Here is a 22,111-nt window from a genome sequence, read left to right as displayed (position 1 = left end):
TTGCGTTTAACCCCGAAATAAAACGAATAGTTTATCGAACTGCGTGTCACATTTTAGGTTAAGAAATACAGCAATACTTTACACAGGCCATACAAACATTAAACGGTTATATAATGAGGTTATAATGATTAATTAGTAACAAAAATATATTCTATATTAATAACAAGCATGGAATAATAATAATAAATGCAAATAAAGATTACAGTTACTGTGATCTGTTATATAATATTCGGTTAGCACTTCATTTATGGGGAGGATATTTATATTTGTAATAGCGAAAAACACCGAAATCCTCCTCAGTAATTACAGTTAATATCAGCAGTAGCCAATCAGCATACGATATTGGGCAAAGTCAGTAAAATTTAATTCTTTTTAACGTGTGTTCATCAGTGGTACCAGATTAGAAGGGCAAGAAAAAGAGATTATTATAAAAAAACAAATTCGCTCAAACCCTCATTCATTTTAAGCAGGTATATATTTTCCTAATATTTGGAAGTTTCGTGTTTCTATCACACAACACAGGTTGGTTGTCACTGATGAGCATACGTCTGAGACACTACAATTAGTGAAAATTGGTTTAAGAAATCTGATGAAGTATGTCACCTCCGATAAACTTTACCCAACATGTACATTCAAACGAGAAATGATTAAAAAGAAATAAAAGAAAAACACTTTCATTGTCTAGATCTAGCGGTTCCGTATGTTTAATATTCTGATTTGTGTCCAAAGAACCAAAATTATATGCATCAATCAATCCTGCAATTAACGCACTTTAAACTGCAGATTAGAATAATAATCTTATAGTTTCTCTAATTGTCCTTTATATTATATAGTCTGCAGCTAAAACGAGGGCGTCATTGAAGAGTGACTAAACAAAATGTTAATCGATTCGGAAATAAAAGTCAATATCCCCTAAAAATTGTAACTATTAGTATAAAATTGTGTTAAAGTGTACCATTATTATAATAATATAAAAGGCTCTTCTGTTGTCCAAGTGACATACTGTGAATTCAATCATTTGAATTCACGTAAATTGATGCCGCGAAAATGATCCAATTAAAGAAATCCGTAAAATCAGTACCCACGAAAAAAAAAGGTTTTACAGTACCGATTGTTTAATACAACACTGAAAACGTGCCCTATCACTCGTATGTAAAACACGATCACTGAATCTCGTATGTACTGACAAATAGGTTTACAACTTGACAAATAATTTGAGATTTGAGACAATATATTTACCTACTATCGAAACTTAATATAACGGTGTGTCGGAAAAATCTTCTATCTTAGTGGACACATTTGAAATTGGAGGTTGATATCACTATAATTTAGGTCCTTCTCTTAATTTTTGATCTAAGTTTCAAGTAGACTTCATTTAAAATGTTCTTCCATATCAAGAGAGAACTCTGAATATGTCCACTATAATATCATGAAGATAAGAATCTTCCAGCTGCTATATTCCTAAGCTAACGTGTGTAAACATAATTTGAGTACTCCTTAAATAAATAGAACGGGAAATGAATAATATTCCTATCCAGTTTGTTCTCTTAAAAGGAAATCCATATGATTTCTGTCTATCATCATGGATACTTTATATTTTATATCTTGTGTGAAATACAGCTTCAACAATTTTAACTTATACTATTAACGGTGCAGGATAACAACTAACAAACAGAAGGAGGAATAAGAAAATAACTGACGTACAGCTGACAGGACGTCAAATTGGCAGATGGTTTTCAGCAAATGTCTGAGGTTTCTGCACATTCCAAAGAAAGACGTGGTCTGACAAGGGATTGGTTCACTCCCAGGTTGACCAGTCTTGCGTTGTAAGCTGATACGTACGGATCACTACTGACTTCGCTCTGGAATTATGGAGAGTTTTACTTTTTTGGGCCAGATATCAGAAATCTATTTTGAAGAAGACAAATTGATATAAAGGTGAAAATATAAATTTATATTATTATTTATTCATCTGTGTTAAGGAATACCTGTGATGATTGGACACATTTCACGTTGAGCACGGTCCCGTCTATTTCATCACTGTCACTTGTACTGAGACTATATGTTCGAAGAATCTGGAGTCTCGCTTTAACGCTGTGTAGTTGTTGTGCCACATATTCTTGTAAATACGTTTCGTCCTGTAAGAATTACTCGGTTGATCATCGCATCATTAGTATGCGTCGGTGGTTGAGTGGTACAATTCTCGCCTGCCACGCGGGAGGCCCGGGTTCGATTCCCGGCCGACGCACTTCTTTTTTGGAAGACCAAGGCGTCATCATAGGAACAGTCAACAGAACAGTCTTGATCCATCTAATCTCATAAAAGTTGAATCATCCCAAATAAATCATGATAAACTACATTCTCTAATGTCTCTAATCTCGAACAGCTCAAAGATAACTCCATCGAGCCAGTACTAGAGTCAAAAGGGGTCGTTCACATATTACGTAATCAATATTTTAGCAATTTTCCCGTAAATAAGTGATTTTTTGTTGGAATGCTTATTTTAGATAAAGTAGTGATCAGTAAAGATTATGTTTTTACTTCATTCGATTCTTTGTATTTCCATTGGTTCAAATTAGCAAATTAATTACTTGCTAATTATTTTGCGCGCACCGCACGTGCGCGCGGTTTAGTTCCGCTGTTAACTGACACATTTCATTGCCGCGCGTGCCTGTAAACACGTGTTGTAGACCTATCTGCACGAACGATCATCAGTGACTAGAGATATAAAACTGGACATTTAGTACAGCTAACGTTTACAACTATATATCGATAACAGTAAATGACTTACAGTTATAGTAATTACAGTTCAATGAGACACAGTAAATCTACGGATGGAAAAGAGTACATTTTTGGCGTAACGACGCAACGTTACACCGACCGGCTCCGCTTTTTGATGTTTCAAAAGAGCTCCCAAATCGCTTAAATAAGGTTTCCAAGTTTCGAAACTACGTTTCAACTATCAGATTTAGCATCGGATCACGTTTTATCTGCACTGAGCTAACAATGAACACTTGAATAAGTTTGGTTTTGAATCTGTATAAAAGTTTCAGGGACGCCCCCCCCCGCCTAAATACCCTCCCCTTTTCGTTGCTAACATTTCTATAGTGAGCTGCTAAGTTCGTATCCAGGTAAATTAGCGAGGGAAGATTTTAGTACTTTTATAATAAGATTGGTCATATCTTATTAGATGTAATATCCTCCCAGAATTTCGTTAAACATTAAATATAATAATATAAATATTCTCGAGTGGGCGATACTAGATGAACCCAGGTAGGGTCATACTCCTTTACTCAGTACTGAGTTAGTAATAATTTTTCGGCCGAGGTAACAATATTCCAGGATTTCAAAAGGTTTCCTTATATATACGGTAGCCCCAGAGAATCAAAGCTAATAAGTTAGACAGGTAGAAATGAAATTATAACATAAATAGTACGTCAAGAACCGCTCAATGCCTGTATTTTGCAGTATTTTCAGTTATGATGACTGTCATTCAAAAGTTTTAAAATTTTGACAATTCCATGGGAGTTTTCCTCGTTTTGACAGATATCTGTCCGAGTTATATTATATAGGGTTACAGTTATATGTTAGGATTTGCAGTGCTCACATATTATAATAATAGAAAGTGGCGCCCTGTTCTAAAGTTACGGCATGTAAAAAAATGTGTACATATACGTATGTGTAGGATATCATTGTCAAGAGTGACAGTTTCCTAGCTTATAACATCCTGGAATATATGGAATAAAGAACTTGCTTCAAGTAATACTGCAAAGAATTTAATTCAGAAAAGACAGGGGAATTTCAATTATTTGTAACATTCAAGAAATTCAAATCGGTTTACTTTAGGAACTTAAGGCATGTAGCAATTAGAGCAATAAGAAAGAGGTGTACGAAATAAGCACATGTAAAACTAAGAGCATGGTCATCGGGAAAACTTTAAAAATAATATAAATAGGAGCGAAAAAGAATTAGTACTAAGTAGTATTTAGTACTAAACAAAATTTCCCGTGGCAGTTACCTTTGTTTCGTTACTTTTTTAAGACTTCCTGTTAGCGTTGTTGTTATCTTGGAGCGGAGAAATTTGCAAAAAATGTTTCGCGGGCATTGTCTCCCTGCTCGTAACAGCAAATACAGTTGAATTTCAATTATTTGTTACTTTCTTGAAGACTGTTCAAAACGCTTGAGGCATGTATGTAGCAACAAAAAAAGGTAAATCCCTGCAATATGTGACATGTTCGAAATGAGCAAGGCGTGGCCATGGGGAACCGGTCAGGAGGGCGGAAGACGCGTGGGCGGAGGTCGCGTAGGCGGAAGACTTGAGGGCGGAGGACGCAAGGGCGGAAGTTTCCTAAAAGGTTGGACACGAGGGCGGAGGTCGCGAGGGCGGAGGTCGATCCCATGATTTGGGCGGAAGTCTCGTAAAACGATCACATGTCCTAAATGCTCGACTGGTAATACTACAAAACCTGAAACATCACACAACGTACTTCAAATTGTATAAATTATATAAGTTATATTCAATCATTTTAGTGGTACTGATTTCGAATTCTTTGTAACTTTAAAAACAAAATACACAGGGTTATAGAGAACGCTTAAAGGTAATATAAATCACAATGTAATCAATCAATTTTGTCAAAACCCGAATAGAATAATATCATGCAATAACATAAACATTTCACATAGCACTCTTTAGCAAATCAATATAGGTTAAAATATCATCCTCGTACGAATGGTAGTTCTGAACTATGCTGAGGATTCTTCTATCCTTGTCGCTGTTGGCCTTCTTCCTCTTAGGCGGCTGCTCTCCAAGCGAATTCGCTAAGATCTTCTTGTCTGTCGAGGACTGTTCCATCTGGACTGCTGCAATGAAATTGTAGATGGTCGGGTTTGCGTGTCCGACTAGAGCAGAGAACTTCTTGTTCCAGGACTCCACCACGTTGTTTGTCCGGTTCATGTTGAAGTGGCTGCGTTCATAGGCATTCCACGTGGACGGAGGGAATTTAGCTCGTCCGGTGCCGGAGGCAGTCGTTAGTCCCTGGATCCAAGTGGTCTGGAAGTATGCCAGGAGATCGTCAATGGCGAGGCCTATCGGTATCTCATCCAGGATTCTGAAAAACGCTTCGATGACGTCCTCGGTGGGGATGAAGGCTAGGAGCATCAGTCTCCGTATCCAGATTCGTGTAGGGGTGTAGTTCTTCTGGCCAGATGAGGGATCTGTCAGGACTTTTTCATACTCCTCCTTGTATCCAAGCCTCCCGACAGCTCTCATGACAGCCTGGCAGATATGAAAGAAGCACCCATCCACTTGGGCTGACTCGAATGTAGACGATAGGGCGTTCCTCAGGGCGAGCTCAAAGTCCACCATGATTCGGTCTGGAGAAAAGGAACCAAGGTTTTTGAGGGCGCCGAACGCTTCCATGTAGATGGGAGTGTCCTTGTGGGTCAGGAGAATGTAGACGCAAGGGAAGCACCAGGTTGAATCCTCCGTGACGTTCACCATCTCCGCGTGGACAGTCAGTAACTGATAGAACAGCTGCGGTGAGGATGAGAAGGTTGCGTCGATAAACCAGCTGCTGCTCTGCTCTAGGGCTGTCAGGTTGTTTTTTGTTGCGAAGATGATGACACGTCGATCGTCCAGGTTGTTGTCGTATTGAAGCATAGGTTCACCGGAGAGGGATCTGCAGTCGTCCTCTTCCAGTTGAAGATCTGCGGGTATACAGACGACCACGGCAACAGTCTTTCTTCCTCACACATCTCCAGGCTTGGCGTCCATCGGTGGTAAGCTTTCCATCCTTAGAGTAGCGGAAACCACCGTGTAGGAGATTCTGACTGGTAGGAGTCCTTCCTCTGATAATCTTTACTGTATCTTCATCGTACATGGTTGTTATTGTAGTAGTTGAGATGTAGCTGGAACTAAATAATAAGATACTTCTATTCCCAACATCGGTCTTAAATATACTAGTTGTCTCTCGAGTCGTCTACGTTGTGACTCAAGTTGTTCGTTTCACTGTGCAATCTCTTCGTGTGAAAACAGTTGATCATATCCCAGATCAGTTTACGTGATGTTGTGATGTCCTCACATACCGTTGTGTTATATGAGATCATGACCATGGTGATTCATGACGTGAGTCGAAGTTATGTATCACGTGACTCGATTCGATAGTTTGACTCACATGACACAAGGGCTTCTGGGATATGATCAACAGTTTTCACACGAAAAGATTGCACAGTGAAACGAACAACTTGAGTCACAACGTCAGAATCTCCTAGTCCAGATGGAACAGTCCTCGACAGACAAGAAGACCTTAGCGAATTCGCTTGGAGAGCAGCAGCCTAAGAGGAGGAAGGCCAATAGCGACAAGGATAGAAGAATCTTCAGCATAGTTCAGAACTACCATTCGTACGAGGATGATGTTGTGCTATGTGAAATGTTTATGTTATTGTGATATTATTCTATTCGGGTTTGACAAAATTGATTGATTACATTGTGATTTATATTACCGTTAAGCGTTCTCTATAAGTATAACCCTGTGTATTTTGTTTGTAAAGTTACAAAGAATTCGAAATCAGTACCACTAAAATGATTGAATATAACTTTGATTGAATATAACTTATATAATTTATACAATTTGAAGTACGTTGTGTGATGTTTCCGGTTTTGTAGTATTACCAGTCGAGCATTTAGGACATGTGATCGTTTTACGAGTCTTCCGCCCAAATCATGGGATCGACCTCCGCCCTCGCGACCTCCGCCCTCGTGTCCAACCTTTTAGGAAACTTCCGCCCTTGCGTCCTCCGCCCTCAAGTCTTCCGCCTACGCGACCTCCGCCCACGCGTCTTCCGCCCTTGTGTCCTATACCCGTGGCCATGAAGGAAGCAGGGGAAGGGGGGGGGGGGGGGGGGAGGAGGGGCCGGGGGGGGGGGGGACAAGGGGAGATGAGCAACAGCAAGAGTGGATAACTTCAAGGGGGAGAAGAGCGCAAATAATTAGTGTTTATTAGATATGACCTTAGCACTAAACTTTCTCTCTGGTGGTGATCTCTGTCTTGTCACGTTTGTAAGCTTTCTCGTTGTCTAGGAGCATCGTAATTCGTGAATTATAAATATGTTTTCGTAGGCGATTTGTCCTCCATAGCATTGGGGATATAGTCCCCTCCTCTCTCCTACAGCACCTTCCATTAGCACCTCCCATTGTGTGGGGGAAAGAGCCTCTTACAACACCCCTGGTCGGACCTGGCCCACTTAGTTGGCAGAGTGCCCAACCTCTTACAATACCCCTGGTCGGACCTGGCCCACTTAGTTGGCAGAGTGCCCAACCTCTTACAACACCCCTGGTCGGACCTGGCCCACTTAGTTGGCAGAGTGCCCAACCTCTTACAACACCCCTGGTCGGACCTGGCCCACTTAGTTGGCAGAGTGCCCAACCTCTTACAACACCCCTGGTCGGACCTGGCCCACTTAGTTGGCAGAGTGCCCAACCTCTTACAACACCCCTGGTCGGACCTGGTCCACTTAGTTGGCAGAGTGCCCAACCTCTTACAACACCCCTGGTCGGACCTGGCCCACTTAGTTGGCAGAGTGCCCAACCTCTTACAACACCCCTGGTCGGACCTGGCCCACTTAGTTGGCAGAGTGCCCAACCTCTTACAACACCCCTGGTCGGACCTGGCCCACTTAGTTGGCAGAGTGCCCAACCTCTTACAACACCCCTGGTCGGACCTGGCCCACATAGTTGGCAGAGTGCCCAACCTCTTACAACACCCCTGGTCGGACCTGGCCCACTTAGTTGGCAGAGTGCCCAACCTCTTACAACACCCCTGGTCGGACCTGGCCCACTTAGTTGGCAGAGTGCCCAACCTCTTACAAGACCCCTGGTCGGACCTGGCCCACTTAGTTGGCAGAGTGCCCAACCTCTTACAAGACCCCTGGTCGGACCTGGCCCACTTAGTTGGCAGAGTGCCCAACCTCTTACAACACCCCTGGTCGGACCTGGCCCACTTAGTTGGCAGAGTGCCCAACCTCTTACAACACCCCTGGTCGGACCTGGCCCACTTAGTTGGCAGAGTGCCCAACCTCTTACAACACCCCTGATCGGACCTGGCCCACTTAGTTGGCAGAGTGCCCAATCTCTTACAAGACCCCTAGTCGGACCTGGCCCACTTAGTTGGCAGAGTGCCCAACCTCTTACAAGACCCCTGGCTACGCCCTTTAGCTTTAGCATGCGCAGTACATGACAGGTGCTAATAGTCGGCAATGTGGCGACCTGTCATCTACTTAGCACTAACGAAGCGTTTCTATATCTCCTTATTGTGTTTATTAAAAACTATATTTAAGTTATTTTCTGAATTTAAATGCTGTAGAACTAGAGTGTAGACTATTCAATGCATCAACTCTCGAGTACCAAGGTCGATAAATAGTAACATAATCGGTAAAATAGTAACCAAGATCGATAAATAGTAACATAATTGGGGGGGGGGGGGGGGGGGAGGATCAGGTACTAAGTTCTGTACGTGACGTCGACTAAGTGTAATTTTAGCATGCGCAGTACATGACAGGTGCTAATAGTCGGCAATGGGGGGGGGGGGGGGGGGGGGGGGATCAGGTACTTAGTTCTGTACGTGACGACGACTAAGTGTAATTTTAGAATTTTGTCAAAAGACCCACCCACCCCTTCGCGGTACTAACTGTTTTTTCAGATAATAATTAAGACACCCACCCCCTTTTGCCGGCTTTTGTGGTACTAACTGTTGAGAAATCACGGTACTAACTGTGTCTTGGTATATGAAATAAGATACCCACTCATAAATTGCTTTAAACAGCTCGGCAGTATCGAGATAGCCCGACCACGGTCCGCGGACCACTGTCTGCGGACCGTGGTCCGCGGACCACTGTCTACCAGATCATATTACTGTATAATAACAGTATCCCCTGAATCAAGCAACAGGTGTTTGTGAGTAGTTGATTGGTTACCACATCATATGAATGGTATGTATGGTATCTTGGATGCAATTAGTTACGACTAGCATAATTAATTGTAGCGTAGTAAATTACTGTATCTTGGATGCAATTAGTTACGACTAGCATAATTAATTGTAGCGTAGTAAATTACTGGATCAAACTATTGATTACGATTCAAATGTGGTCTCTCGGATATAATTAGTTACGAATAATATTGATTGCTCAATGAAATAAATGATTACGATTAAAATGTGGTATATAATTCGTTCGTTTTTGGTGAAGTATTATCAGTTGCCATCATCAACAACAACAACTATTCCAATTCCTGACATGGTACTCTTCTGTCTAATGGACGAAATTAATGGACCCACCGCCTCCCTAGAGAATGCTCGAGACTTCCTATTCCAGAAAAACCTCCTAAAGAGCTCCATGTCCTGTCCTGGGTGTAATGCATCTATGTCCCTGGTTCCCTGCTCGTCCTCGAAGTCTCCAGATGGACTGATATGGCGCTGTTCCCCCTGCAAGAAGTACAAGAATATTAGAACAGACAGCATCCTCTCTGGACAGAAGCTCGCTCTCAAGACCTTCATACAACTGCTGTTCTGTTTGAGTATAAAAGGACTAGCTGGCATTGCGGTATCACAGATGACTGGACTTTCTGAAAACGCGGTGTCTGACTGGAAGATATTCATCCACACTCGAATCGCTGATTGGCTGCTTGCAAACCCTTGTCCTCTTGGTGGTCCTGGAGTAATTGTCGAATTAGACGAAGCTAAGTTCGGAAAGAGAAAATACAACAAAGGTGGATACAGAGAGGGTATGTGGGTACTTGGTGGAGTTGACCGAAACACAGGACAATGCTTCCTCCTCCCTTGTCCGAACAACAAACGTGGAGCAACTACTCTCCTCCCTCTCATCCGGCGGTGGATTCTTCCTGGGTCTATCATCTACACAGACGAGTGGGGAGCTTACAACACGCTAACAGCGGAGGGGTACACGCATGGTACAGTCAACCACACATACATGTTCCCTTAACAGGAATTCACACCAACACGCAGGAAGGCCTCTAGTATCACGTCAAGAAGTCGGTGTTAGGGACTAGAAACTTGGAGCTGTCATTGATTGATTTCATGTTTAAGCGTCGGTTTAATGCCACAGGAGGACCAGATCAGATTGTAAATTGTTTCAATGCTTACATTTCCGTTTTGACTGTGTGAAGATAATTTATTGTATTCGTATTTAACAAGTTTGTTTTCAATAAATGAATAGTAGTTATTAGATTTTAATAATAAGTTTAACTAAACATACAAGTAATTTACTAATATATACATTTTATAAAAATCGGTCAATTTACTAATTTACTAAAATCGGTCAGGTAGGATCTTCTTGTCTGCTCTCAACTGTTGTGCAGCCCGGCCGTATTCTCTTTCTTCTTCGGAGAGGCAAAGTTTGCACTCGGAGGACAGCTTGGCTGTATCTGCGAACTGTTGTTGTAGGTAGTAGTAGTGGGATGGGTCAATGATCTTCATCTCCGCCATATAGCGGAGATGTGATCTTTGTGATCCTTGGGCTAGTGAAGGGTTCAGCGTTGTCTCTATCTATCGTGTCTTGAGGAGTTGGTGGAATGGAGTCCGGGAGTTGATGCTCAGGACAAAGCTTTGTTATCTTTTTTGTAGTAGAATGTAGGATCCCATCGAGGACTGAAGATTCTCGGTGGACATTCATAACAACGCAGTTGTTACATTTGGAGCGGACACGAGGAGCATGAGCAGAGGAGTTAGCAAGACCTCCGGCATCAGAAGATGCTACAGGGTCATGAGCAGCGCATGATATACCAGCATGCCTCTTGTTGCAGAAAACGCAGAAGCTTGGGTTGGCTCTGGAGACGATGAGGGTTTTACCAGCTTGAGTCCACTTGTCGAGAGGTGAGATAGGTTTGCAGATAGGGTCGCAGGGTAGGGCTGAGTTCATCCGTTTCGTTTTCTCTGAGACCATAGTTGTAGTTGTTCAAGAAGGAGTTGATGATAGAAATGATTGATGCAGTCTGATAATAGTTATTCTTTATATATTGCATGATGTGAACTGATCTCGTAAGGTTGCTTAATCGTTTAATAAGCCTTGACACCACCGCTGATTGGAATTCGCGTGCGATGATGTGAACCCTGCTTGACTCAGGGGATGATGTGAACCCTGCTTGACTCAGGGGATGATGTGAACCCTGCTTGATTCAGGGGATACTGTTATTATACAGTAATATGACAGTGGTCCGCGGACCACGGTCCGCAGACAGTGGTCCGCGGACCATGGTCCGCGGACCGTGGTCGGGCTATCTCGATACTGCCAACAGCTCATTAAACATTGGGAAATGGACAAATTATAACCACTATTTAGTAATGGTTTTGTTTTCAATGTAGTCGAATTAGATAAAAAGTTACAAAAACTGAAAAACAGGAAAAAATTCAAAAAACCCAAAAAGAAACTAAAAAAACCATTAAAACCCAAAAAACCATTCCCAAAATTAAAATTTGAGGTAAAATGGGTTTTTTTGGGGTTGGACACCCCCCTTAGTACCATGTACTAACTACTAACTGTTTTTCTGGGAAATGTACCATGTACTAACTGTGTTTTGGAAGAAAATATGACCCCCCCCCAACGTACGGTTCTAAGGGTATGATCCCCCGACATAATTATAGATCTATAAATTCCTCTCCCTAGTCAGCCTAGTGCCTCTGCTCGGGAAAATCTGGAGAATGTCAACTTAAACTGTAGAAATTCTGGTACACTTCATCATTCATGGTGAAGAAAGAAATAAGTTGAAGAGTTATTTAGAAAAGGAGTGCTTTATCGAACCCAGAATAGAAAGTATGGTCAGCCGTCTGAAGACTGAGAAACCATACAAATTTAGATACTTATGTTTCCCTGAGTTCAATAACCTGAGCTGTAAGTACTGAGAAGGCAGTGACAAAACCTTAGAACCCACTAAAAAAAGTACAGTTTGAGGTGTTGGTAAAAGATCTCAACTCTCCAGTATGCTTTGTAAATCTAATATACGTGATGAACTGAGGAGTATGTAGACAACTTCTCATGTAAACAAGCATTGATTCCAGGGATAATATCCGGTAGTAGAGACTAGGTAGGACAAGTGAAACTACTGTTTAGGAGGAAACGCAAGTTTCACTTGTCAGGTACCTAGTTTTTACTAAGTACTACCGGATATTATCCCTGGAATCATTATCTGATCATGAGACTGATAAACAGCGAACCTCTCCAGGATCTCATAAACAAGCAGTCTTAGTAAAAACTTGTTATGTGTAATGTATATATGATATTACTGTTAGTATGTTGTATTACTTTTGTAATATTATGAGCCTGAGAACTTGAAATAAGTTATTTATGGCACAAATAAAGCTAAGTGCTACGTAACGCCTAGTAACGCCTAGTAACTACTATACACGTTACTAATTTGAGGTGCACCGTGCAGCAATATGTCTTCTGACAGCGCACCAAGGAGCCAGTGTGTTGTTAGTGAACACCAGGCATTATTATATACTAGAAACCCGCTAGTCGAAAGCTTTGTTCGAGGAAATTTTAAAAATCAGTTATGTTTTAATTTCTCTTCATCATATAGCTCTGTTATACTGTAGACATAATGGAATTTATTTAACAATGGCGACAGCGTTGTTAGTATTCGGATTCCCAAAACGATACTTTTTACCGCATCAAAAAATACCAATCACAACCAAAGTTATGAATATAAGTCATAGCGTGAGCGTAAATGTGAGCTAGTTTTGAAATTATGACGTAGCTTACAGCATAACAACGCGCGTTGTTAATCTGTGGTTGCTCGCGCACGTGCATTTTTATCGTTGCTACGCAACAGCGCAATAAACCTTTGCTAAAATAACACCATTTTTCTAACGGTTATTTTACCTCACTTCCGACGTTAATTATGAAAAATCTAAAGCCTAAATCAAAATTCTAAGAATGCTATAGCCTATTCCTATCCTTTTTCTACAACCCTGCTAAAAATGGCGAGGTTTCAACTCCATTTGCGAGCTGGGTTTGGCATCACCAGAGGGTCATTTTGAGGTCGATTTTCGGTGTTTTTTCTTCTATGTCCCCGTTGCCGGGGAAATTTCGTCAAGTTTAAATTATAGTATAGATAATATATGTTTAAGTTGATTAAAATGAGTGTATCAAATTAAAATGGAGAAACGTTATACATAATATATGTATATAGTGTATATTATATATTGTATAATATAATACATCAAATTATATCAAATTATTACACATATAATAGTACTGACCTCGTCCGTGTCGGGGAAGGAGGCGTCGTCAGTTGAGTCCAGAAGATTCTCAGTACTGCTCAGGTCGCTGGAAACATTGCTCAAGTCACTGCGAGCCATCAGGTACTCCTGAACCAGAATTGATTCGTTAAAGTCGATCATTTACGAGGGGATGAAATAATTTCCTCTTTAAGTACTAAGTAATCACTGAGAAGGGTTTCTAAGTTGTCTGTATATTTAATATATTATAGTATTTAGTATATTTGATACAAGAAAAACGTCATTCTTGGCCACAAGGAGGATTTGTACTGGTTTGAACACCTCGAATAATCATTTTGAACTTACCTGACTATCAAATTCGTCACACTTAGAGGGTTCACTAAAGGCACGTACGATGCGCGTGTGAGAATCATCACTGGCTACATACTCACTACCCTCGCCAGGGAACCGGGGAGTCACTAATCTCGTCTTCTTGCTTATCTGTGCAAATAGTAAACTTGTTTATAGCACACTAATCTCGTCTTCTTGCTTATCTGTGCAAATAGTAAACTTGTTTATAACACACTAATCTCGTCTTCTTGCTTATCTGTGCAAATAGTAAACTTGATTATAACACACTAATCTCGTCTTCTTGCTTATCTGTGCAAATAGTAAACTTGTTTATAACACACTAATCTCGTCTTCTTGCTTATCTGTGCAAATAGTAAACTTGTTTATAACACACTAATCTCGTCTTCTTGCTTATCTGTGCAAATAGTAAACTTGTTTATAACACACTAATCTCGTCTTCTTGCTTATCTGTGCAAATAGTAAACTTGTTTATAACACACTAATCTCGTCTTCTTGCTTATCTGTGCAAATAGTAAACTTGATTATAACACACTGGTAATCTCGTCTTCTTGCTTATCTGTGCAAATAGTAAACTTGTTTATAACACACTAATCTCGTCTTCTTGCTTATCTGTGCAAATAGTAAACTTGTTTATAACACACTAATCTCGTCTTCTTGCTTATCTGTGCAAATAGTAAACTTGTTTATAACACACTAATCTCGTCTTCTTGCTTATCTGTGCAAATAGTAAACTTGTTTATAACACACTGGTAATCTCGTCTTCTTGCTTATCTGTGCAAATAGTAAACTTGTTTATAACACACTAATCTCGTCTTCTTGCTTATCTGTGCAAATAGTAAACTTGTTTATAACACACTAATCTCGTCTTCTTGCTTATCTGTGCAAATAGTAAACTTGTTTCAACTTGTTTATAACACACTGGTATGAATGTATGGTATCTGTTCAGGGTTTATGATTTGTTTTTAGTAAAATAGGCACTGTTGCTGGTCAAAAGCAGCTTTTTATCATAAAGATCACACAATAAATTGGATTTAGAAACTCCTAGTTGTCAACAGCTCATGATAGCTGTCACAAAGTCAAGGTGAAGGTGCTCTATTATATATAGCCTATATAACCTTTGATGTGGCAACGCATTGAAAGGTCTTACAACTTTCGGAGATTTATGTTATGGTAAAAAGTCTTGGCTTTTACGGCTAACATTCGTCAGTCACTCTACTTAAATCTGTTAATTAGATTTACTTCCAATTAAGAATCCCATAAAATGTCTAATTTAAGATGTGAGTATCTCTAAACTTCTAACTTAAGGGGGGGGTTCACCCTGAATTTTTTGTGAAACTTGGTTTCGAGATAGCAGTTGACCAACAAACTAGGACCGGTGACCGAACTTTTGAGGGGGTCCCGGACCCCAACCGCCAAACGGTGCCCGCGGGGCAGCCACGCCCATATTTGGTCCAAATCAGGCCCAATTTAGCCAAATACCCTGAACATGCCCAAAACCCAGGTTTTAGGTGCTCTACTTGTAGCTAGTGGTCCCCTGAACTCGTATATGAATTTTAATCAAGATTGGACAACAAATGACTGAGTTATGAGCTAAAAACTATATGCCCATATTTGGGCATACGCACTAAATTTGATCGATTTTGGCCCATAAATAGGTCAAATATCAATATTTTTGAATGAAACCAACTTAATATGAAAGGTAAGCCTAAACTACACATTCTCTATGATTATCAGCTCAATATCTACCTAACTGTGGATTCTGTATTCAAATAATCGCAAAAAATGAACAAAATCGCCCATATCTCAGTTCGCGATATTTGCAAAACTGACTTCGCTCAAAACAATAGAACTCAATAGGGTTTCAATATTTTTTCATGAAATTTTCAGAATCAACGTAGAATCGCCTCATGACCTTAAGTTTTGTATTAGAATTTTGAGTTAGGCCTTCAAAAAAATTTGGCGGCCAAATTCTGAAATTTGCCGGGCATTTTTCAGAATTTGGCCGCCAAATTTTTTTAAAGGCCTAACTCAAAATTCTAATACAAAACTTAAGGTCATGAGGCGATTCTACGTCGATTTTGAAAATTTCATAAAAACATATTGAAACCCTATTGAGTTCTATTGTTTTGAGCGAAGACAGTTTTGCAAATATCGCGAACTGAGATATGGGCGATTTGGTTCTTTTTTTGCAACTATTTGAACACAGAATCCACAGTTAGGTAGATATTGAGCTGATAATCATAGAGAATGTGTAGTATAGGCTTACCTTCCATATAAAGTTGGTTTCATTCAAAAATATTGATATTTGACCAATTTATGGGCCAAAATCGATCAAATTTGGTGCGTATGCCCAAATATGGTCATATGGTTTTTGGCTCATAACTCAGTCATTTTTTGTCCAATCTTGATGAAAATTCATATACGAGTTTAGGGGACCAATAGCTACAAGTACAGCACCTAAAATCTGGGTTTTGGGCATGTTCAGGGTATTTGGCTAAATTGGGCCTAATTTGGACCAAATATGGGCGTGGCTGCCCCGCGGGCACCGTTTGGCGGTTGGGGTCCGGGACCCCCTCAAAAGTTTGGTCACCGGTGTTAGTTGGTTGGTCAACTGCTATCTCGAAACTAAGTTTCACAAAAAAATCAGGGTGAACCCCCCCCCCCCCCCCCCCTTAAGACGTTAACAGTACCTCTAAAACATTAGGTTCAGAAGCTGTTTTTCCAGCGTAACCTCTCCCAAGTTTACTAGCTTTCCTCCGGCTTCTCTTCTCCAAACAGCTCTGTATGTAATCCAGGTAATCCTCGTCTTGGGTGAACAGTTTGATACTGTCACGTGTCTTAATGGGTAGCACGTCAGACATTGAGGCTACTTTGGGGTTCTCACGGTAACGCGCATATTCTGACTCCTCATCTGATATCTGCAGGTGTCAGGTGTTAGACCAGTTAATTTAGGTGTTACTTGTTAGGTGTTAATCGTTCAATCCTTAAATATGAACGGATTGTTATCAATAAGTAGCATATAACTTTAGCAAAGATATTATCCAATAATAAACGATATGTTGACGATTTATCTATTATTAACTACCTTTACTTTCATAAATTGATTAAAGATATTTATCCTAATTCATTGGAGATGGAGCGAGCTGGTTCCAATAATAAAATCATTAACTACCTTGATTTAAATATTAATATTTCCACAGAAGGACTAGAAATATCAGTGTATAACAAAACTGATGATTTTAATTTTCATGTTGTATCCCTTACATTTCCTCACAGTAACATCCCAACCGAGGTTGGCTACAACGTTTTTTCAAGTCAAGTTCTTAGATATGGTAATGTTTGCACTAGATTGGATATCTTTACCTCCCATCTTCACAAAATATTCAAAATTCTAATTGATAGAGGATATAGCCGTGATAGACTGAATAAAGGCATTAAACGTTGTCTGAGGAAATATGATAACGTTTTCAGGAAGTTCGGTATTCTAGATGACCGTAACATTATTAAAGAACTCCCTGATATCTTTTGATTTATGGAAACACGGGTACTAACTCTGCTAAACTGAACAAATTCTGAAACTTAGGTGAATAAGTGTACAACGTGCTAAACCGAAGTTCAGACTGACCAGTGAAAATGGGCGAGCGTACCAAGTGTCATTTTAATTAGAAGTTTTAGTCAGTGATTTATTATTGAAGCTTGTAATTACAATATCTAATGCTCCTATAAATACTTTAATTAATTGTATGTCCCGTTTTTCTTTTTCCTTCCTCTTTTCCTTGTCATCCCCTTTAGTTTTAAGATTCTTGCTATAAATGGCTACAGCTAACACTATTAATGCTAAGTACCAAACAACAAGTGGGAGGTGGATCGTTGGTATACCATTAAATCGATTTAACACCGCAATTCCAGTCGCAAGCCTGGGACCACTACTAGCATTGTCACAACATCTACAAAGCTGCCATATAGCCTGACTGACAATATTCTCGACTGACTGACAATGTTTCTTCTTTTCCCCATTTAGAATACAAAGATTAGTACATTTTAGCAGTGATTTATTATTGAAGCTTGTAATTACAATAACTAATGCTCCTGTAAATACTTTAATTAATTGTTTGTTCCGTTATTCTTTTTCCTTCCTCTTTTCCTTGTCATCCCCTTTAGTTTTAAGATTCTTGCTATAAATGGCTACAGCTAACACTATTAATGCTAAGTACCAAACAACAAGTGGGAGGTGGATCGTTGGTATACCATTAAATCGATTTAACACCGCAATTCCAGTCGCAAGCCTGGGACCACTACTAGCATAGTCACAACATCTACAAAGCTGCCATATAGCCTGACTGACAATTTTCTCGACTGACTGACAATGTTGCTTCTTTTTCCCCATTTAGAATACAAAGATTAGTACATTTTAGCTTATGATTAATATTATATTTTTACCTATAGTTTACCTAGATTTGGTTTTAAGTATAATCAGATTATTGTCGATTATTTTCCATTGACTGTAGCTGTCCACTGCACCATATTAAGTAATACTCGAAACAATTTAATCTCCAAATGTCAGCTTGCATCAAATAATTTGCGCTTCAGACATTACTCCACAAGTTTCATTAATAGTGGCCAGATGATGGTAATACAGGTACACTGCGTGACATGCTAGGTGTTATTTTGTAAGTTTTAGCTTTTCTGAAACGGCTTTTTAATGGCCATAAACAGTGCTAACTATAGTTAGTTATTAACGTTAGTTACTAGCTCTAATTAAACTTAAGTTAGGACCGTTTATGGCCGTTGAAACGCTTGATAGATTTATTTGTGACATTACATAACAGTGGATCAATCAGACACTTGTCAAGTTTATCTTCCAAGGAAATGATTCGTCGCAGCTCAATACAGAGTAATACAGAGTAATCCAACTACGGACCTAATCCACACTGGAGTCCACGAGTATTGATCTGGAGAGGCTCGAGTAGACCCCACTGCAATGGACCACGGCCCTTCAAACGTTGCTCTCCAAACTGTGAGCTTTAAGTGTAATTTTAGTCTATTAGTGGCCAGATTTTGGCAGCCGAGATAAACCTTGACTGAATTGCAAATTGTGTGAACGTGGTCCATTATATATCCTCGTAACACCAAGGGGTTGTGTAACTCTAGATTACAATATCTTGTAGAATACCAATGGTTCTATGATATAAAACATGTCCCTTTTCAATCAGATACACAACAGCTGGTTAAGGGGGCCGGGGGGGGGGGTCTTCATCAACAGCTGGTTAAGGCTGACTTTTCGTCCAATATCATTACTGAATTGTGCAACAATAATTGATGCAATATCACTTATGAGATTACACCGGTCTGATAAAGTTATAAAATAAATACACTATTACAGTGACTATTAGAATGACGTAATGAACTCACGATAAAAGCAGATGGATTCTCAATAAGGAGTTGGGTGATCATGCTGTGATGGTTGATGTGCACGATACTAGCCGAGGAGTGCTCGTGTTTCGGTCTGATCAGGGTAGGTCCGAACACTATACCCAGGTTAACTGACGTCATCTGATTCAGCCCCTGAGAAAAACAGTGTAAAGTGTACATGAGACCTATTTTTAACGAAACCTTCAATGAATGTGTCAGACTTTAAATCAATTGAACTTGAATTTTTAAAACGTTCCCCTGAAATATCCCGGAAGTATAGAATTTCCGAAATTCAGCCAAACCTCATTAAGACTAATTCTGTTTAGATGTTCAACAATAAAACGCAGTGTGAATCTGTTAGCTTTGGGAAGCTTCTCCAGGATTGCATGCAGTTGTTTTAGCAGGGTCTGCAGATCAGCTCCGTTCTCTTGCTGGTTCAAAGCAATCCTTATCAGGTCCTCGTAGTTGGAATGCAGTAGAAGTGGTTCTGGTAGCTGAAATAAGAAAATTATCGGTGTTAAAACATGAACCGTTTAAACTAATCTAATTTAAAGGATGACGTTAAACCAGCTGCTTCGAAGTTTCTAGATCCAAATTTAGCTGTCTAGAACACATAACAACGATCTGCTAGTATACGAAAATCATGCCAAGATTTTATCAGTAAATTTAATCAAATCAAATTTATCAAACCTGTCGGAGGTAAAGTTTCAAGACAGATGAAACCAAGTGAGGCGACTTGTCGTTCAACTCGACCAGATCCAACCCGTTCTCGAAGCTTCTGCACAAACTCTGCATCTTGCTCTTAGCCCCGGCTACACGGTATATTCCCTGAATATAGAGATTAGCGAGCTGGAGTATTATCAAGGGAATTACCAATTATTGGTAAATTTAATAGACACCAGCAGTTACGATTCGGATCATCGGGTTACAAAATATGGTGGGTCATTTGCATTAGCCGTTGTGAGGTTGTTATTTACTGACTAAATAACAATCACAATTAAGAAAGAAAAAAATATAAAATTTTGTAACAACAATGATTGAACTGACCTTGATATCCATTCCAGTGGTTTCAATGTGTTTTACACATTTGAAAACCACGTAAGGAATTGTGCAGTGTGTTGCACACAAATGTGTGGAGAAATCAACCCCGAATGTTGGGACCTGTAATATTCAGTTACTTTTTTATCTACGTAAGCTATTTATTTATATTGTTTATACTGTTTATGGGCAATTAAAAGTCTTGCCCTCCCAAATAATGCAAATCGTTTGTTTGTGACCGTTTCTTAAAGGAGTATTATAGTAGTAAGATCTGTATTATAACAAACCAAAGTTTCCCCAAATGGTCATGGTTGGTCACTGGTCAGTACTAATTGCCAGTACTAAATGTGTCTATCATCATTATATATTTAACCACGACTTTTTTAATCTGTCTTAATCATTTTTAAAACGACTGGTCCTTCTGACTTTGCTAAGCAGGGGATAGCAGATGGCACATAGTACCTCAAATGATGGTAGTGGTCAGAACTAGCTGGGATTAACATTCCTGATTAGAAGCAGGATCATGAAGCAATCGTTTAAATATTGAACTTATGAAGATCAGCAGCATTATTATATCATATAAAATTAAACTTATAATACCTTATGGGGCAATGGGTGGCCACCACATTTGATAGACAAACTCTTTAAACACTTCCTATGGCACACGATACCGCATTTCTGACATTCGCTGCCTTTTAAATAAACGTAATTTTCACAGGCTCTGCAGCGTACAGGTGCTCTGCTCCTTCGAAATAGATGAGTGCTGAGAACATCTGGTATCACATCCTTTGACATACAGCACTGAACTAGGATATCGTGTTCAAAGTGTTATTTATCGCAAATATAATTTAATATCTCATATAAAACCAGACTGGTAAAATGCAATTATATTCAAAACGTCTGAGTTCCTCTTAAACTGATTAAAAGTTAAAAGTCATTATTAAAATATCACCAGCTGCGACAAATACTGCTCTTAGTTGTATAGAAAATGTTTAATAACCCTGGTGGGAGAGTGATAGCTGAAGGGGGGGGGGGGGGGGGGGGGGGGGGGGGGGAGGGGGGCAGGTAAAAGAGTCTGTTGTTGATACTGTCACCTTTTTGAGTGACTGTTATGAGTTACAACAAAATTCCAGTGAAAAATTGACTGATTAACGATTAACACATGATAATCATGCCGTACAGGGCTAAAAATAATTGAGTTTGAGATTTGCAAGGCATTATTGTCAATTGAAGGGCTGGCCCCAAAAATTGCTGTTTCTGTTGACCTGATAATTTGGTTGCCTAAAGCTACTAGGAGCCACTTAAACCTGTAAAGATGAAATAAAATGAGATCAATCATAATGACATAAACAATATTATATGTCTACTGTCTAGTGGGGAGGCGGATTCTGGTTGTGAAGTACTGTACTGTGAATGTACTGTGAACGTACCATTGAAATGAAATGAGGTATTTATATCCCGCTCATATGATTAACCAACAACACAAGGAAGGTGGTTAACCATGTCAGAGCGGCTGACTGTGAGTATAACTCCATTATAAGGCAAAGACAAAATTAAAACATCTTTTATTGTAAACCACACTAAACTAAGTAGAAGCAGAAACCATTATACAATACATGTAGGTATAATGAAGGTAAGTAAAGTGACATAATCAACCAAAATGAAACAGATCCTAGAAAGGTTAAGATCAAGACATAAAATGGAGTGCGGTAAAAAATGAAAGCCAAAGTGTCTTGTAAAGTGAAGACAAATGGAAAGAAATAACATCAAAACTGATTATATAAATGGTTCTTTAACATTCGCTTGAAACAGTTGGTATCATTAATACATCTCAACAACAGTGGAAGAGAGTTCCATGCATGGCCTGAGAAACATCTGTCATCAACTTTGGACTTTTTATTCTTTGGTATCTTAAGGGGACATACACCAAAACCTTTTTTGCCGGGACCCGGGATTTGACTTCATATTATGAAAGTATAGATTACAACTGTAAGGTTTGAGGCATTGAAAATTTTTTTTGAGAGTACGCACATTCGAAAAAAAAATTATTTTCTTTTTCGAAA

General features: G+C 39.6%; 2 protein-coding genes and 1 non-coding gene across 10 annotated transcripts in view; 2 read left to right on the top strand and 1 right to left on the bottom strand.

Annotated features, from left to right (window-relative positions):
* Positions 1-30: 30 nt before the first annotated feature.
* On the bottom strand, positions 31-20,850 carry LOC134812644 (rho GTPase-activating protein 29-like). Of its 2 annotated transcripts, XM_063820139.1 has the most exons (10): positions 20,649-20,850; positions 20,058-20,171; positions 19,701-19,838; positions 19,313-19,504; positions 19,011-19,163; positions 16,289-16,516; positions 13,593-13,727; positions 13,269-13,376; positions 1,989-2,138; positions 31-1,862 (listed from the first exon to the last, which is right to left on the bottom strand). In XM_063820139.1, exons 1-10 carry the CDS (start codon positions 20,841-20,843, stop codon positions 1,737-1,739), a joined length of 1,539 nt encoding a protein of 512 aa, XP_063676209.1. In that variant the 5' UTR covers positions 20,844-20,850; the 3' UTR covers positions 31-1,736. The 2 variants fall into 2 exon arrangements, with proteins under 2 accessions (XP_063676209.1, XP_063676210.1); XM_063820140.1 differs by lacking the exon at positions 13,593-13,727.
* On the top strand, positions 2,178-2,248 carry Trnag-gcc (transfer RNA glycine (anticodon GCC)). The gene has a single exon. It is a non-coding gene; the product is annotated as a tRNA-Gly (tRNA).
* LOC134812643 (putative uncharacterized protein DDB_G0291608) overlaps positions 18,170-22,111 on the top strand; it is a 44,401-nt gene continuing 40,459 nt past the window's right edge. For all 7 annotated transcript variants that reach the window (XM_063820138.1, XM_063820136.1, XM_063820132.1 and 4 more), the window contains exon 1: positions 18,170-18,180. The gene's annotated coding sequence lies outside the window, so the exon portion shown is untranslated. The remainder of the gene's footprint in view (positions 18,181-22,111) is intronic.

The sequence above is a fragment of the Bolinopsis microptera genome, chromosome 3 (assembly GCF_026151205.1).
Source record: "Bolinopsis microptera isolate Bmic1 chromosome 3, MBARI_Bmic_1.0, whole genome shotgun sequence".
Taxonomy (NCBI): domain Eukaryota; kingdom Metazoa; phylum Ctenophora; class Tentaculata; order Lobata; family Bolinopsidae; genus Bolinopsis; species Bolinopsis microptera.
The sequence above is the reverse complement of the archived record's forward strand: the minus strand, read 5'-3'. Positions and strand labels throughout refer to the sequence as shown.